An 18,002-nucleotide genomic window follows, 5' to 3' on the forward strand; every position below is an offset into this window, starting at 1 on the left:
TTTTCATTGCATCCGCTGCCCCATTGTAATGTCCGGGGAGGAGGGGGCGGAGTTTCGGCCGCGGTCGAAAATGGCGGAGATGACGCACAAAAAAAAACTTTTTTTGTGCGTCGCAGCCGCCAAAACACGGCGCATCCGTCGCACGACGGATGCGACGTGTGCCCAAACGTCACAATGCGTCGCTAATGTTAGTCTATGGAGAAAAAAGGCATCCTGCGGGCAACTTTGCAGGATGCGTTTTTTCTCCAAAACGACGCATTGCGACGTGCCGTGCACGACGCTAGTGAAAGTAGCCTAAGATGCGAGTACAACTGATCCCTGGAAGCTGATGCGCTGCAGTTTCTCTTGTGTCTGCCGTCAGATTCTGTAACGAGGACCCCCCATCCAGCAAGCAGCTAGCAGCGATAAAGGTTACTATGGCCACGGTCACACTGAGCTTTTATGTAGGCGTTAGAACTTTGCTGTTCACAAGAGCAGTCATTTGAGTATCTTTATTCTTGAAAAGGTTTTGAAAAACGCATGGAGGAAATAATAAAGTGCATGCGACTTCTAAAATAACGCCTCAAAAACACAGTATTTGTAGACAGGGTGTTTAGAGCCGCTCATAAGTGACGCGTTTTCTAGACGCACCAAGTAGCAGAAGCCGCAGGTAATCCTTGGTCAGCAGCAGGCTGGAAAGTTGGAAACTGGAGGAAAAGGTAACAGCGCCGCCTCCTGTCACATGGTAACGCCCCTTATGCACCAGACTGCCAATGAGGAGACGTTTTCCTTGTAGCCCCGCCCATCCCCCCCAGACTGAGGCTTGGCACGCACGTCTCCAGTTCCTGTTGAGTCCAGGTGACAGTCGCGGTCGCAGTTGTCCGTTCTGCAGGAGAGATGGCGTCTTCTCTGCGCTTTGATGGTCGGGTGGTGCTGGTGACTGGAGCCGGCGGAGGTGAGCGCGGCTTTACACTTCTCTGTACTGTTCACAGCCGGCGGTTCTTTCTGCGGAACTTCTGGACTGTCAGTTCTTCTGGAGCTACGACTCTCATCACGTTGTGTCAGCCTGTACGTGCTGGGCGCTGCAGCCTCCTCATTACTGGGGGTCCACAGGCTGCAGGCCCCTGCTGCAGAGCGGCGGGCGCCTTGTGTAAGAGCTCTGGGGGTAAAGGGCAGGATGGCTGCGGTTATCAGAGTGGGTGATCGGCCAGAGACCAAACTGCAAAGGTGAGGACACCGCCATAAATGGCACTACCTATCCCCCCGGCTTGTCTACCGCACCGAGGGGTTAATGCCGGTGCTCCTTGGGGCCTGTTTAAAGGGTAACGTGTCACCGGAGTTAAAGGGGCATTTATATTCAAGTTTGGAGGTTACCACGGGATAAGGGATAGCTTCCCGATCGCTGGCAGGTGGTCCGACTACTGGGACCCCACTGATCCCCAAAAAAGGAGCTGTGAGTGCAGGAGAGGTCAGTGGTGCGCCCTGCTGCTCCATTCACTGTAATGTGAAGAGCTCGGGGGTCGGGAAGTCATCCCCCTGTATTCCCAATCGCTGGCGGTTCAACCGCTGAGACTACCATCGATCCTGACAACCAGGGCTTTTATCAGTGGGAGTCGGACCCCCAGCGATTGGTAAGTTGCCCCCTATCCCATGGATCCAAGTGACATCTACACTTGTAAGGGAGTGTGTCCGCACAGAATGACTGTTCATGCCAAGCACAGGCCCCGTGCAGCTTCCCACCATCTCCCTTCCAGGGCATTTATAGACAGACAGCACACAGTCCCTCTAAGGCTAAGTTCACACTGGGCGTTTTTCCTGCATTCTTTTAATGCTTTTATATGTTACATTTTCAGCTGCTTTTCACAAGACCAGCTATGGATTTTAAGAAATCTCAAGCACGTATTTTTTTGTTGTCATCAGTAGTTTGTGCTTTGCATGGTTTCTTGGACATAGTGCATGTCACGTCTTTCAGCGGTTTTCTCCCATTGAATTGAATGAAAAAAAAAAAATGGAACCATAGAAAGGAGTCTATAGGGTTTGCCAGTAAAGGATTGTTATGTAGGCAACAACACGGCACTAATGGGTGACCACATGATGCACCAACATGGGGACATTTAGGAGTATTGGGGTCAGCCGACGAGGAGCGGGGGCACCAGTCTCGTTTTGTGTTTAGGGTGCCAGCCTCCGCTGGGGGCAGGATTGTGGTTAATTATTTAGGGTCATGGTAGCCAGCACGGTGGTCTGTTTTATGCTTGATAATGTCTTTTTATTAGACATACAGTAATAAAAAGAAACCAATTGCTCCCTTCTCCTGGGGAACCCCATTTCTCACACTTGGGTTTTCCAGAGTCTCTTTACTATTAAGTCCCTGAGCTGGGCAGTCCCGCAGTTTTCTTGGACTCCTCCAGGTCAGGTACTTTGACTTCAGGTGATGCTTCCTCCTCCTCCTTTCTAGCCAGTACAGTGAAAGGAAATTCAGCATTTCCATCATGTGTCCTTGTAAGCATAGCCCACTCCTGGCAGCATAACGGGTTACTTGGTGCCATAGCTTTAGCCCATAAGTGCCAGAAAAAAGGAAAATCTCAACCATTAGCATGCAACAAACCCTTGACTCCTCTCACTTGATGGCACACGGAACCACAGTCTGAGCGAATGTCAACCTGGGCCATTGGATAGTTTTTGGCGTCTCCATGGATACATCTTACCCCCCCCCCCGCACCCCTCCTTCCCATGGACTAGCACATGCTAGAAAATCTGGAGCAAGGTCAGAGAAGAGCTGCCAGGATGGTTAGGGGACTGCAAACGGACGTATTTTGCTGCTTATAAGACGCACTCTGGGAAAATGGGCGCAATTCAGATGGAGATATCGGTGCTGAGATCTCGTCTCCCAAAACCTTGGTGCCGAGATCTCCATTTGCACAGGCACCTCCTCCTGCAGACATTTTCCCAGAGTCCACCGCAATGTAATTCATAGAAGTACGGGCTCTCAGGGCTTTCACAAATTGTTGTTGGTGCCCCGGCACCACCGAATACCCTCAGCGTCGGTCGCACCTCTGAACACCCCCTCCTCCCAGCCTGAGGCCTGCAGCATCGCCCCACTCCTGATCCACCGCAGCCCGTAAGGTATAATCACATTATAAGATGCACCCCGCTATCCCCCCAAATTTGAGGGGAAAAAAGTGCGCCTCATAATCCAAAAAATACAGTATGCCCTACAAAGAACGGTTAAAGGGTCTGGGAATGTTTCGCTTGCAAAAAAGAAGGCTAAGAGGAGACTTAATGGCTGTCTACAAATATCTGAAGGGCTGTCACAGTGCACAGGGATCATCTTTATTTGTATTTTTGCTCATGGAAACACGAGAAGCAATGGAATGAAACTGAAAGGGAGAAGATCCAGATTAGATATTAGGAAAAGCTTTTAGTCAGTGAGTGGAGCAGGCTGCCACGAGAGGTGGTGAGTTCTCCGTCAGGCTATGTGCCCACGTAGCGATTCTCCTGCAGAATCACACACCCTGCTCCCGGGAAAACACATGCAGTTTTTGATGCGCTTTTTTAAGTGTTTGTCAAGCGTTATTGCATGCGTCTTCCTGAGCGTTTTTGCCAATATAATTGATGGTATGCGGAATCGCGGGCGATTCCGCAAAATTAATGAACATGCTGCATTTTTTTACCGCTAAGCGATTCTGCAGCGGTAAAAAGCGCACCATTGGCACAACATGTGCGTTTCCTATTAAAAATGCATGGAATGCTTTTTTTTAAGCGTTTCCTCAGCGTTTTTAAACGCGCGATTCTGCCGCGGAAACGAAAAAAACCCGCTACGTGGGCACACAGCCTTAATGGAAGTCTTCAAACCCAGGCTGGACAGACATCTGTCTGAGTGGTTAATGAATCTTGCATTGAGCAGGGGGGCCCTACATGTCTGAGCTAGCCCCAATCCTGTGAAACACAACAGCAATCAGACCCTCTAGACCTGGGATTTAACTCTAGGCTACCTGGCTTTGCTGTACCATACTAGTAAAAATAACTTAAAATTGTATTTTTAGCCAGATCACCCATCCTCATTTAAAAGGATTTCCGTGTTGTCTCATCTGAACAGCTGCTTGTTTGCTATTAGCACCCAAGCTCACGTCCTGTCATATAGATACAACAGTACATTATAGTTCATTTATCAATTCAGACATAAAAGGAATTAAAAAGAACTCAGCACTTGATTTATATTTTGTAAAAAAAAAATATATATATAGAGAGAGAGAGATAGAGAGAGAGAGAGATATATATATATACACCGTGTGTGTGTATGTATATGTGTGTGTGTGTGTGTATATATATATATATATATATATATATATATATATATATATATATATATTTTGCTAAGAAATATAAATAATCCTTATTGGGTATCATTACTTCACTAAAAAATAATATACCATATGTTTTGAACTAAAAGGTTTTTTTTTTTTCTTGCTTAAAAAAAATAAAAAATCTTGCCAAAATGTGTGTGCATCGCACTGTCCAGAGGCCGCTTCCTCTGATCGATGAGATCACTGACCTATTGTGTGTATGTAGCTGAGCGGTGTGTGTGTGTGTATGTAGCTGGGCTGACAGTGCATGTATATACCTTTCTAATTGAATGTATTTCCTAATATTGTTATACCTACTACATATTGGGATAGGAACTTGGAGATGGCATAGCCCTTTAAGAGACGGGGTAATGTTTAATCTGATGTTGGTAATGTATGTGCACAAGTGTAGAGCAGCAGCTCAGAGAGGGCAAAGTTTGGGTTTACAAAGTTTTCAAATTTTTTTTGTGAAATAGACAGAAAAGAACAATGCTGCTGCGGATTGGGAGATTTTCAGCAGGTCGGTAGCTGGACTCTTACATGAACGTGGAAAATAGAAGCTTTTTGGAAGCATTTAGGCCAGTCAGGGCGACAGCCAAGGAGTTGTATGTGTTGGTAATGTCGTATCTTGTATGTGTCACCAGTGACTTTATTCCCCCCTAATATGAAGGTCTTTCTTTCAGGTTTGGGGAAGGCCTACGCCCTGGCGTTTGCAGAGAGAGGAGCCTCTGTCGTAGGTAGGAATAATGCATGTGTTTTTCTTCTCTTCTCTGTGACCCTTAATCCGCAGGGACAGACTTCCAGTATCTGCTCCTAGGCAAAGTCCAGCCGGTATCGGACTTTGTGATAAGAATTTATATTGGGATTTTTCATAATTGGGTCATAGTGCAACGTCAGCTAAAACGCATAATATCACACTCCGTGAGATCGGGGCGAACACTTACAATTCTAGATGTGTCTTTCTTTAATCTTGAAATGATTCTGGAGAAACAGGCGCTGGTAAGAAGGATGTAGACAGGTTTATTACTGCTAGGTGTGTTCAGTATGACTGGTGAACATCAGTAACTGGACGGGCACCGCTATATGGCCCAGCACTAGGAGTCCTACCAGAGTATAGTCTGAGAAGGAGAGGATGAGCAGCACTCCCAAAGATGGGAAGAAGGGCCATCATCTGCAGCCGTATGCTGAGCGAGGGGATTACCAAACCTCTGCCGCATCCATGTGGGAATGTGCTGCGTGTGGAGCCGTCGGCACGTCAGTCCCTATCACATATCAACACGTCTGTCATCTGGATTTTCTCAGTTGATATCGATGGTGACAATCCACAATCAAGTGTACTTGACTGTGGATTGTCACCATTGAGGATTTTGTTGCTCATCACCTGAGAATCCGCAAGTCCAAACTAAAAGTAATAATATAGGTAAAATAAAAAAACCGAAACTGCTCAGAATGATGCAAAATAATTAGAGGAGTAATCAGTAATGATTACCTTCCTGGCCTCATTGTGCCCCCATTTTGATATTTCCCTGGTACTCTGTTGCTCTATGTTCTTTCTGCTCTGGTTACGTTTTGGTGACCACTGCAGTCAATTATTTGCTGTCCCTTGCTTGTATTGGTTCCAGCAAAACAAGCAAACATTATTTGTCTGTCAAATATTTAGGCGTTTGGTTGATAGCGAAAACATTAAGGGATTGGCCACTACTTCATACGTCCCTTTCATGGAAACTAGCTGCCATAGATGAGCTTTTCACTAAATACTTTGCTTTTTCGAATCCTGCTGTGACCTGAGCACCACCCACGGTCACATGATCTCTGACTAAGAATCCCCTCCGTTCCGGCTCTGACAGGTGGACTCTTCCGCAGAGCCCATCTTGTTCCTGTGCGCTCCCTGCAGACCCAGCCCCCTTGTATCTGCTTGTATTCAGCAGGGTGTATCTATACAGCTCTGGCAAAAATTAAGAGATCATTGCAAAATGTTCAGTATGTCTGATTTTTCTCTTTATAGGTACATTTTTGAGTAAAATGTAAACTGTTCTTTTAGTCTATAAACTTCTGACAACATGTCTCCAAATTTCCAAGCAATATATTTTAAGTTTTTTGTTTTCTGAAAAGGAGAAATGGTCAAAATTAAAAAAAAACCCAGTGCTTTCGGACCTCAAATAATGCAAAGAGAACAAGTTCATAATGATTAAGAAATAACAATACTAATGTTTTAACTCAGGAAGAGTTCAGAAATCAATATTTTGTGGAATAACCATGATTTTTAAAAACCGCTTTCATGTGTCTTGGCATGCTTTCCACCAGTCATTCACACTGCTTCTGGCGCAAAAATGTAAGCAGTTCTTCTTTGTTTGATGGCTTGTGACTATCCATCATCCTCCTTGATTACATTCCAGAGGTTTTCAATGGGATTCAGGTCTGGAAACTGGGCTGCCCATGACAGGGTTTTGATGTTGTGGTCTCTTAATTTTTGCCAGAGCTGAACATACCTACACCCTCCTGTATGCGCTCTGTTATCTGAATACATTCACACCTTTCTCCTAATGTATTCTGTCTATATCTACAAAAACTGACCAGCAGCTCTGAATAGAATAAAGCAAGTGTGAACAGGTTTAAGCTGTGGTGTCTGCATAACAGACAAACAAAATAACTCAGCAGAGCACTAAGCGCTACAATATGGAGACATTGAATACATGAAATTTGAACTGCATTACTGCCATATAGAATATAGTTATAAAAATGAAGGTACTTGGCGCCTAAATTGGCCAATTCATGAGCGCCCAGTCACATCAAGGCGTACCTTTCTTTGATGTGACCCTAGCCTAATACTTTTTTGTCATTAATTTCTTGGACTAAAAACATGCAAATTTAAAGGACTGATGATATCCAGCACTAATTTAAAACAGCCTTAGGCCTGTTTCGCGTGTCCTTATATTAACGGTACCGGAGATATCAGTGTCCTTGTGTGTAATACTTCTGGCATACGCATGGCAACCATGTGCCACATCAGTACCACTCGAACCGGCACCAGGGTAGCAGCGGTACAAATAGCGCTGTTCCCTGACACCGAGTGCTGAAGACGGTTCTCGTCATTCTCCCCTGCTCGACGATCAGCGCGAGCAGGGAAGAATGTTGAGATATATTCAACTGATAACAGCGAGAGCAGGCGGCATGGTATTCTCAGGCTGTTAAGGGGCTATGGATATTGCTCCCCCCAGCCTAAAAATAGCAGCCCAAAGCTGCCCAGAAAAGGCACATCTATTAGATGCGTTAATTTTGGCACTTTGCCCAACTCTTCCCACTTGCCCTGTGGCGGTGGCAAGTGGAGTTCATATTTGCGGGGTTGATGTTACCTTTGTATTGTCTGGTGACATCAAACCCATGGTTTATTAATGGAGAGGCGCCTATAAGACTCCTATCCATTACTAATCCTATAGTTATATTGTAAATAAAGACAAAGTAAGTATAAAGTCCTTCATTTGAAATCAAAACAACATATACATTTCCATTTTTATTTAAAAATAACAAACACAGTTATACTCACCTAACGCCCATTCTATTGAAGCCAACGTCTCCTGTAATAAAACTAGAATAGAAACGCAAAGATATTCGGTGAACACACTGAGCTGAACTGCTGTAAACTCATAGTGAATTTTTCTTATGGTGCGAAGGTCACCGCAGATCAGCCCATCTGGGAACGCAGCCTCAGTGACCATCAGTAACCTTGATGAAGTAACCGCTAGTTACTGATGCTGCGCTCGTAGTAGCTCATTCATCAGTGGTTCTCAGCCTGGACGGTCACATTTTGGCTCCATCCAGGTTGAAAACTATTTGTCCCCAGACATGGATTAAGGCGTTGGACAGAACATCAAGCAGGTGAGGTATATTGTTATTTTTTTACTTTTGTTTTATTACATGAGACATTGGCTTCAATGGAATGGGCATTAGGTGAGTATAGCTATGTTATTTGTAAATAAAAATGGAAACATATGTTTTTTGATTTTCAAATGAAGGACTTTATTCTTTCTGTCTCATTATTTACAATATAACTATAGGAATAGTAATGGGTAGGTGTCTTATAGATGCCTCTCCATTACTAAGCCGTGGGTTTGATGTCACCAGACAATACAAAGGTGACATCAAACCCACAAATATGAACCACCGCTACAGGCCAAGTGGGAAGAGCCGAGCAAAGCTCCAGAACTCTGGCGCATATACAGTGCCTTGCGAAAGTATTCGGCCCCCTGGAACTTTTCAACCTTTTCCCACATATCATGCGTCAAACATAAAGATACCAAATGTAAATTTTTGGTGAAGAATCAACAACAAGTGGAACACAATTGTGAAGTTGAACGAAATTTATTGGTTATTTTAAATTTTTGTGGAAATTCAAAAACTGAAAAGTGGGGCGTGCAATGTTATTCGGCCCCTTTACTTTCAGTGCAGCAAACTCACTCCAGAAGTTCATTGTGGATCCCTGAATGATCCAATGTTGTCCGAAATGACTAATGATGATAATTATAATCCACCTGTGTGTAATCAAGTCTCCGTATAAATGCACCTGCTCTGTGATAGTCTCAGCGTTCTGTTTGATGCACAGAGAGCATCGTGAAGCCAGATTTGGATACAAAATGATTTCCAAAACTTTAAACATTGCGAGGAGCACTGTGCAAGGGATCATATTGAAATGGAAGAAGTATCATACCACTGCAAATCTACCAAGACCCGGCCGTCCCTCTAAACTTTCATCTCAAACAAGGAGAACACTGATCAGAGATGCAGCCAAGAGGCCCATGATCACTCTGGATGAACAGCAGAGATCTACAGCTGAGGTGGGACAGTCTGTCCATAGGACAACAATCGGTCATACACTGCACAAATCTGGCCTTTGTGGAAGAGTGGCAAGAAGAAAGCCATTTCTCAAAGATATCCATAAAAACTATTGTTTAAAGTTTGCAACAAGCCACCTGGGAGACACACCAAACATGTGGAAGAAGGTGCTCTGGTCAGATAAAAACAAAATCGAAGTTTTTGGCAACAATGCCAAACGACATGTTTGGTGTAAAGGCAACACAGCTCATCACCCTGAACACACCATCCCCACATGTCAAACATGGTGGTGGCAACATCATGGTTTGGGCCTGCTTTTCTTCAGCAGGGACAGGGAAGATGGATAAAATTGATGGGAAGATGAATGGAGCCAAATACAGGACCATTCTTGAAGAAAACCTGTTGGAGTCTGCAAAAGACCTGAGAATGGGACGGAGATTTGTCTTCCAACAAGACAATGATCCCAAACATAAAGCAAAATCTACAATGGAATGGTTCACAAATAAACGTATCCAGGTGTTAGAATGGCCAAGTCAAAGTCCAGACCTGAATCCAATCGAGAATCTGTGGAAAGTGCTGAAAACTGCTGTTCACAAACGATCTCCATCAAACCTCACTGAGCTCGAGCTGTTTGCCAAAGAAGAATGGGCAAGAAGTTCAGTCTCTCGATGTACAAAACTGATAGAGACATACCCCAAGCGACTTACAGCTGTAATCTCAGCAAAAGGTATCGCAACAAAGTATTAAGTTAAAAGGGCCAAATAATATTGCCCTCCCCACTTTTCAGTTTTTGACTTTCCACAAAAATTTAAAATAATCAATAAATTTTGTTGAACTTCACAATTGTGTTCCACTTGTTGTTGAAACATGATATGTGGGAAAAGGTTGATAAGTTCCAGGGGGCCGAATAGTTTCGCAAGGCACTGTAATAATATGCCTTTGCTAGGTGGCTTCAGGCTGCTATTTTTAGGCTGGCGGGAGTCAATATCCATGGCCCCTTACCAGCCCCCAGCTGTCATCTTTAGCCAGCCTGGTTTTCAAAAATGGGGGGGACCCTACAATGTTTTTTAAACTTACTTCTTTAAATAATGTGCACAATGTTTTGCAGTCCGTGCTGCTGTTAAAAAAAAAACGGCCATGTCAGCATATTTTGCCCACGGACACACGCTCCGTGGAAACACATTGACGTGTACAGACCCATTCACTTGAAAACTGTCACCACACTTACCCGACACACTGACGTGTGAAAGAGACTTTAGGCTGATGGGAGAAGTGCTCAGTTAGTAAAGGAGGTTTTGGCTGCCTCCTCTTCTGACTGTGCACTCCTCCTATCCAGGGCTGTGGAGTCGGAGTTAGTTTTGGTTGGAGTCGGAGTTGGTAGAAATGTTCCGACTCCAGCTTTAAAAAAAATGTATTAATATTTCATAATTGAACTTTCATATGAATTTTATAAATGTTACTCAAATATATATGTTCTATCAAACTATGAACAACAGTGATAAGCAGTTCTGCTGGAGATAGAGACATTTCTTACTTCTTGTATGTCACTGTTCTCCACTTCCCTTATCTAATCTTATACTTGGTTAACCTCATGCTGCCCCAACCCCCCTACTTACAATGTATGAAACTGAAAGTGAAAATGTGTTGCAAATTCTTAGTAGTAAAGCTCCTCCTCTAGACTAGATCATACTAGGTGTGCGTCTTCCAAGCATCTCACAGCTGCCTGCTACTCAGAAGAGGAAGACTGTAAGAAGTACTATCCTTTCAACAAACTTTGCATCAGTTAACTGTGAGTACATGAGGAATAATAACAGTATTACTGACCACTATATCAGTTGTACGACCTGGCAATAATTTTGTACAATTGTTTTTAGGAAAAACAATTGTCATTTGGATTGTGAATGCAGAATTAAAAACCTGAGAATGTCAAAGAAGCATCACATTAAATCAGCTGTATTTGAACATTTCACCATCACTCAAGATAGAAAACATTATGTCTGTCAGTGTATGACAAATGATCCAGACGAAAACAAATGCTGTGAAGCCAAGATGAGTGCATATTCAGGCAAAGATAAAAATGCTCCTTCCAGAGCTTCTAATCTAAAGAGACATTTACAGCGCTTTCATCCAGAAGTACTGAAAGCAGTGGATGAGAAAGACTGCATCCAAACCAATGAACCAGTGCCCAGCTCTTCCAGCCAAACAAAGGAGCAGAGAACTTTGCAGCCATCAGTTGCAAGATATTTTGTCAGTGACAAAGTTACTGTGACAATGACAGTAGATACATTTAAAAAAACAGATCATAGAGCTTGTTGTAAAGGATAGTGTGCCTATTTCATTATTTTCACGACCAGCTTTTATGTGTCTGAATGGGGAAATGGCCCGCAAGCTTGGTGTTTCTCTGGAGAGAGAGAGTATTAGAAAATTAGTAATCGAAGAAGCTTTTAAACAAAAGGAAAAACTTAAAAAAACTCTCAAGGGACGCTTTCTGTTTCTTAAAATGGATGCCTGCACACGTCACAGAGTGAACTATTTTGCCATCAATGTCCGATTTGTTTGTGACAAAAATGAAATGGTTACCAAGACATTGGCAATAAAAGACACCAAAGCTCATCACACCAGTGAGTTTCTCCAGGTCTTGGTGGAAAAGGTTCTGCAAGACTATGAACTTAAAAAAGAGCAAGTTCTTTCTGTCGTAACTGACAATGCTTCAAATATGATAAGTACTATTAAGCTAATGAATGAGAGTAATGATGGTGACCAGCAGCTAGAAGAACATTCTGGGTCCACAGACACAGAAATGTTTGAAATAGAGGAACACAGTATTGTAACTGAGGAGCAAACTGTAGTTGCTTCAGATGAACAGCAACATGATAGTTTAGATGATCTTGTTGAAACTGTGTCAATATGTTCTTTCATTCATCACATGCGCTGTGTTGTGCATACTCTACAGCTGGCTATAAGAGACAATCTGCAAGAAGGACATGCTGCTGCACTGATTGGCAAGGTGAGAATATTGGCTACTGTTGCCAGAACCCCTAAAGTTGACTCAATTTTGAAGAGACGTGCTGGAAAAGGGGCAATTATTGATCAAGCCACACGATGGGGCAGTACTTACTTAATGATTCAGCGCTTGGTTGAACTGAAAACCTTTCTTGTAGACATGGCTAACCCTCAACTGATGCTAAATGAAAGTCAGTGGAATCAGGTGACTGAGCTGCAAAAATTGCTAGAGCACCCATTTACAGTGACTAAAAAATTACAAGCAGAGGACTTAACTCCAGGTATTTTCTTAAAGGAGTGGAAGAACCTGATGTTTCGCCTGTCCCAAAGAGGAGGGTTAATTGCAAGTGGCATTGCTACATCAATGAAACGGAGAGAGGAGCTACTATTACAAAATAACATTCTTTTGGCAGCTGTTTATGTAGACCCAATGCGTCGGATTCTTCTAGATGATCAACAGCTAAGTAAAGGAAAAGAAGCTCTGTTTGAAATAGCAGTAAGGATGAAAGGGTTGCAGAACAGTCAGGAGGAACAAGAAGAATTTGGTCGTCCTGCCACATCTTCACCCTCATCATCAACTGATGAAGAATTTAATTTCGAAAAATATTTGGATCACAAGGACCGTGCAAAGCGTTCCCGCATAGAAGAAGAGTCATCCCCATCAAGCAACACAGCCAGTACATTTCAGCAGAATTTTTCATGTGCACTAAAAGAAATTGAGAAATTTGACCGTTCATCAAAAATAACAGTGCAACAAGCGATTCCTCTGTATCCTGACATTGTCAGAGATGTTGCCCGAGTGGTTACTGCTTTGCCACCAACACAAGTTAGTGTAGAGAGGTTGTTCTCTGCTCTCAAAATAATTAGATCAGATTTGAGGGCATCCATGAAGGAGGATCTGACAGAGGCAATACTTTTTCTGAGGACAAATTTATAGATTTCTTCTTATTAACTGCATAAAAGTGTTTATTGCATATTTACTTACAGTTTAGAAAATTTTATAAAAGTTATTTGCTATATTCTAATTGTATTCTAATAAATGTAGTTTTTGCTCTAAGTGGTCTGATTACTTATATGATGGTGAGAAACTGAATAAGCACGATGTTTAATATTTTACAACAGTAAATTTGTTATGAATTGGCCATTTATGAAGGAGTCGGAGTCGGAGCCGGAGTCGGAGCCTGATAAAATCCAGGAGTCGGAGTCGCAACTGTGGCTTACCGACTCCACAGCCCTGCTCCTGTCAGCTCAAGGCTGTTTTAAATTAGTTCTGGATCCTACCTGTCCTTTAAATTTCTACTCCATATTCCATATGACAGTAATGCAGTACAATTTTCATACATTCAATGTTTGCATATGTCTTAGCTCCCAGAGTGCTGCTCTATTCTTTTATATCCATCCGTCCTGGGGAGTAGGGGATAATCTGTATTATCAGGGCTGGTGTTTTGGGGATTATTTCTAGTCCCTGTTTGTGTCCTGCACAGGGGATCACGCTCATGCTGGGGGAAGCGTGAGAGGGGTTTAGGTAGAGGTACAAGTCTGTGCTCACTTTTGGCTTGCAGCCTAGCAGAAGGCTTTATGGGAATTGTAGTCAGAGGGAAGAGAGGAATCTAGAGAGGAAGTGATAGCTATGACACTGGGTTCGGGGGGAGTCCATTGTGTTTTCCATTAAACCTCCCCCTTCCCGGGGACATAATAGCAGAGTGCCAGTTTTGTCATGATACCCAGAGGCTTACTGAAGAGATTCTTATGACTCTCCGCCACAGGCCGTAGGCAGGGTATTATACAAGTGATCACACGTTCAAGTCCCTTAGGGGAACTTAACAAGAAAAAACATCTATATTTTATAATAATTACACAAGAAAAGTTCAAATCACCTCCATTATGGGGAAGAAATAAATTACATATTTGGTATTGTTGCATCAATAAAAGTTAGATAAAAAAAAAAAAAAAAATATATATATATATATATATATATATATATATATATATATATATATATATATTATAAAATATATTACATACAGTGCAGAGCCCTAAAAAATGTAAACATGTTAGATTTTTTTTTTTTAATTCAATCTTGTCTCCAGAAATGTATTTAAATGTGAGCAAAAAGCAAATGTGATCAAGTGATACCAATAAAATACAGCTCGCCCTGCAAGCCTTTACACAACTCTATCCATAGAAACATAACAAATTGGTGACAAGAAATCTGTGTTTTCAATTTTTTATTTTTAAAGCGGTAACATAAAAACATGGATTTTGCTGTAATCAATAAAAAAAGAAGTTATGGCTCCTAAAAAATAGAGGAAAAATGACAAAAATGCAGATCCATTACTAGGCCGCGGCAGACTGGAGGGGTGGTTTATGTGTTGTGATAAGCAAGCGACCCTAAGGCCGGGATCACACATGAGAGAACCTCGCACGAGTCTCGCATCTCAATACCTGGCACTGCCGCCGGCGCTCGGACCGGAGCGTGCGGCTACGTGTATTTCTATGCCGCTGAGCACTCCGGTCTCGAGTGCTGGCGGCAGTGTCGGGTATTGAGATGCGAGACTCGGCCATGTTTCTCTAATGTGTGATCCCGGCCTTAAAAGATGTTCCCTGTAGAGCCCTGCTCCCCGCCGCCTCCTGGGTCCTGGACGTCACCGCAGCCTCAGTATCCTGAAATGATTTCTCCTTGGGATCCTAATATGTCATAAAATGGGAAAACCCAATAAAGGGGGGAGATCTTGCTATTTTTGGGTCCTGGCTGTCCTCACTTTCTTTTTAGTTCAGTAAAATAATAATTTTAGGAGTTCACCATTATCTTTGCTGCCATTTATAACTTTACAGTTGAAATCTCATGATTGACATAAAAGTGAATGACTTTTTTTTTTGCACAGTAAAATGCATTTTAAGTAAATTGCGCTGCTGCTTTTAGCCATTTACTATGTTAAACCAATCTATGATGAGTGACATCCACTTTACTTATTCTACAAGCATCAATCATGAGACTGGCTTCAGTGCTGCAGTTCTGTGATTAGATTTATATCTCGTCAGGTAATATGTATACTGTAGTTTTGATCATTTACTCCTCATCTGAGATTTTCCGAATTTCCAGCTTTACGAAGAATTGTAACCATCGAGCCAAGATGATAAAATCGGTGCTGCTGTTATGGACAGCTGACCTCTTGTCCTAAATCCCAAATAGCTTGCTTTTCCAAGCCTAATAGTTTACTGGCAGCTTGGTGTAAGAAAGGCCTCTAGGGCCACCCAGTAATCTTACCTTTCAGGACATTAGTGGAAATCTGTCAGCAGGTTTTTGCCATGTAATCTGAGAGTAGCACAATGTCGGCGATGAGACCCTGGTTTGTTATGTGTCACTTTCTGGTCTAAACAATTAAAGTTATGCTGCAGATCTAGCAGAGCTCTGTATAATCCCGCCCACACCACTGCTTGGCAGCTTTCTGTGCACATTGCTAAGCAGCTGCTAATAAGTGATGGGGTGGGGATACACAGAGCAGCTGATTAGAAGACACAATACACTTGGTCCTCTTTTCATAATCTCCTGCTAATAAAACAGTAAAATGTAACCTAGTAAGTGCGACCTTTCTGGATTCAGAGCTTCAGCCCTGCATCATGCTCCTTTCAGATTACATGGATAAAACCTAAGACAAAAACAAAATATACATATACCCTGCTGTAGGCAAACAAGTAAAAGCAATAGTGCATGGAAATAACATGGGGGACTTGGTAAACACCATTTTTGATCATAAATAGTGTAAAAGCCATGCCACCAGCTTCAAGGTGTACCCAAATCAGGATGGTCCTATTCTCTAGTATTAAAACCTTGCCAGCTGTCAAAGTGGCGTCAGTGTGAATAAGGGCAAATGGAAAGCTATATAAACGTAATGTTCCGCTCAAGGAAAGGGAGGCCGCATCCTTACCGGCACTGACTGCAGAAACCTCAAGGTAACTGAAAAATGTGAGCTGGATTATAAGTTGGTATGCATGCAAAATATAGGAGTATGTTCACACCGGCCATAAAACAGACAAAACCTAAGACTGAAGGAAAATGAACATATTCCCTGCTGTAAGTAAATAAAGCAATGGTGCATATAAATAACATAGGGAACTTGGGAAACACCAGTAAGTTTACTTACAGCAGGGAATATGTTCATTTTGTTTCTGTCTTAGGTTTTGTCTGTTTAATGGCCAGTGTGAACATGCTCCTATTTTGCATACATACCAACATATACTGTACTTCAGTTCATTTTTTTTCCTGTTAAGTTTCATATTACATAGCAAACATTTGCTAACAGATTTATGTGCACTGTGCATTACATGTAAAGGCCTGTTACACACAACGATGTCCCAGCGATCCCACCAACGATCCGACGTGGATGTGATTGCTGGGACATCGTTAGGCTGATCGCTGTCACACAGACTCACCAGCGATCAGGACCAGCGAGCAAGCTGGTATCTAGGGTAAACAGTGGGTAACTAAGAGCCGCGCGGCTCTTAGTTACCCGCTGTTTACCTTAGATACCAGCGTGCAGCGTCGCTGATCGTTGCTCTCCCGCTGCCACACGCAGCTATCAAAAAATGGCCCAGGACGATCCTGCATGATCAGCGATACCCGGTGGGGGGGGCGGTCGCTGATGTGTGTCACACATAGCGATCTCGCTAGCGATCTTGCTGTGTGTGTTGGGGCCTTTAGTTGACCTCTTCCTGCCAACTTAATGTTAAAGACACCGTCACAATAAAGAGCCTGGCTCTCTGTGCCAGGAGACAATAAAGTTACTTGCTAGGATTGATGGTAGTGTGGAGTCCTGCACATGGTGTCATGGTCACAATGACAGCCCGCACGTTCCTATGCTCTAACGCATAACTGAAATACAGTCCTTGTCACTAAAAGGAGAGCACTTTTAGGGACCAACCCCAGAGCACCTGAGGGAGCAGCACACTGGAGTGAAACCTTATTTCCTCAGTCGTAATGGTATATTTGAGCCTCCTAAAGGTTTTTTGTATAGACTGATTTATTGATATCCATCTATAACACATGACTGATGAAGCCCATCACTGGCTCCTGCATCAGCAGCATATGCAGCTCAGGCAAAAATTAAGAGACCACCCACATCAAAACTCTGTCATGGCCAGCCCAATCTCCAGACCTGAACCCCATTGAAAACCTCTAGAATGTAATGAAGAGGAAGATGGATAGTCAAAATTCATCAAACAAAGATCTGCTTACATTTTTGTACCAGGAGTGGCATAAGGTCACCCAAAATCAGTGTGAAAGACTGGTGGAAAGCAAGCCAAGACACAGGAAAGCTGTGATTAAAAATCATGGTTATTCCACAAAATATTGATTTCTGAACTCTTCCTGAGTTAAAACATTAGTATTGTTGTTTCTAAATGATTATGAACTTGCTTTCTTAGCATTATTTGAGGTCTACAAGCACTGCATTTTTTTTGTTCTTTTGAACGTTTCTCATTTTCTGAAAATAAATACAAAATTTAGTGCTTGGAAATTCGGAGACATGTTGTCAGCAGTTTATAGAATAAAACAGCAATTTACATTTTACTCAAAAATATAGATATAAAGAGAAAAATCAGACAAACTGAAAATTTTGCAGTGGTCTCTTAATTTTTGCCAGAGCTGTATGTTTTACTCTGAATTGTCGCAGTGTGTCAGGGAGAAACCTAGATGGAAAGGCAGCGGAGAACGAGGGGACTAGTCCGAGAGGCAGGTCCCTGCCAGCTTGTTCCCGTCCCGCACATAGGAGGACACCTGTCGGTCTTGCTGAGTGGGCAGAGAGAAGCTGATTGGGATGTAAAGCTTTGATTAGTCTTCTCTTTTTG

At 42.8% G+C, this 18,002-nt stretch overlaps 1 protein-coding gene across 1 annotated transcript in view; it reads left to right on the plus strand.

The window, feature by feature from the left end:
- Nucleotides 1-780: 780 nt before the first annotated feature.
- The window catches only part of HSD17B4 (hydroxysteroid 17-beta dehydrogenase 4), a 397,700-nt gene continuing 380,478 nt past the window's right edge, over nucleotides 781-18,002 (plus strand). The window contains exons 1-2 of the mRNA XM_073554879.1: nucleotides 781-934; nucleotides 5,006-5,059. Coding sequence (XP_073410980.1) covers nucleotides 877-934; nucleotides 5,006-5,059 — 112 coding nt within the window. The 5' untranslated portion in view covers nucleotides 781-876. The remainder of the gene's footprint in view (nucleotides 935-5,005; nucleotides 5,060-18,002) is intronic.

This window comes from Dendrobates tinctorius, unplaced genomic scaffold (assembly GCF_039654945.1).
Source record: "Dendrobates tinctorius isolate UK_male_01 unplaced genomic scaffold, ASM3965494v1 ptg000003l, whole genome shotgun sequence".
In the NCBI taxonomy this organism is placed as follows: Eukaryota; Metazoa; Chordata; class Amphibia; order Anura; family Dendrobatidae; genus Dendrobates; species Dendrobates tinctorius.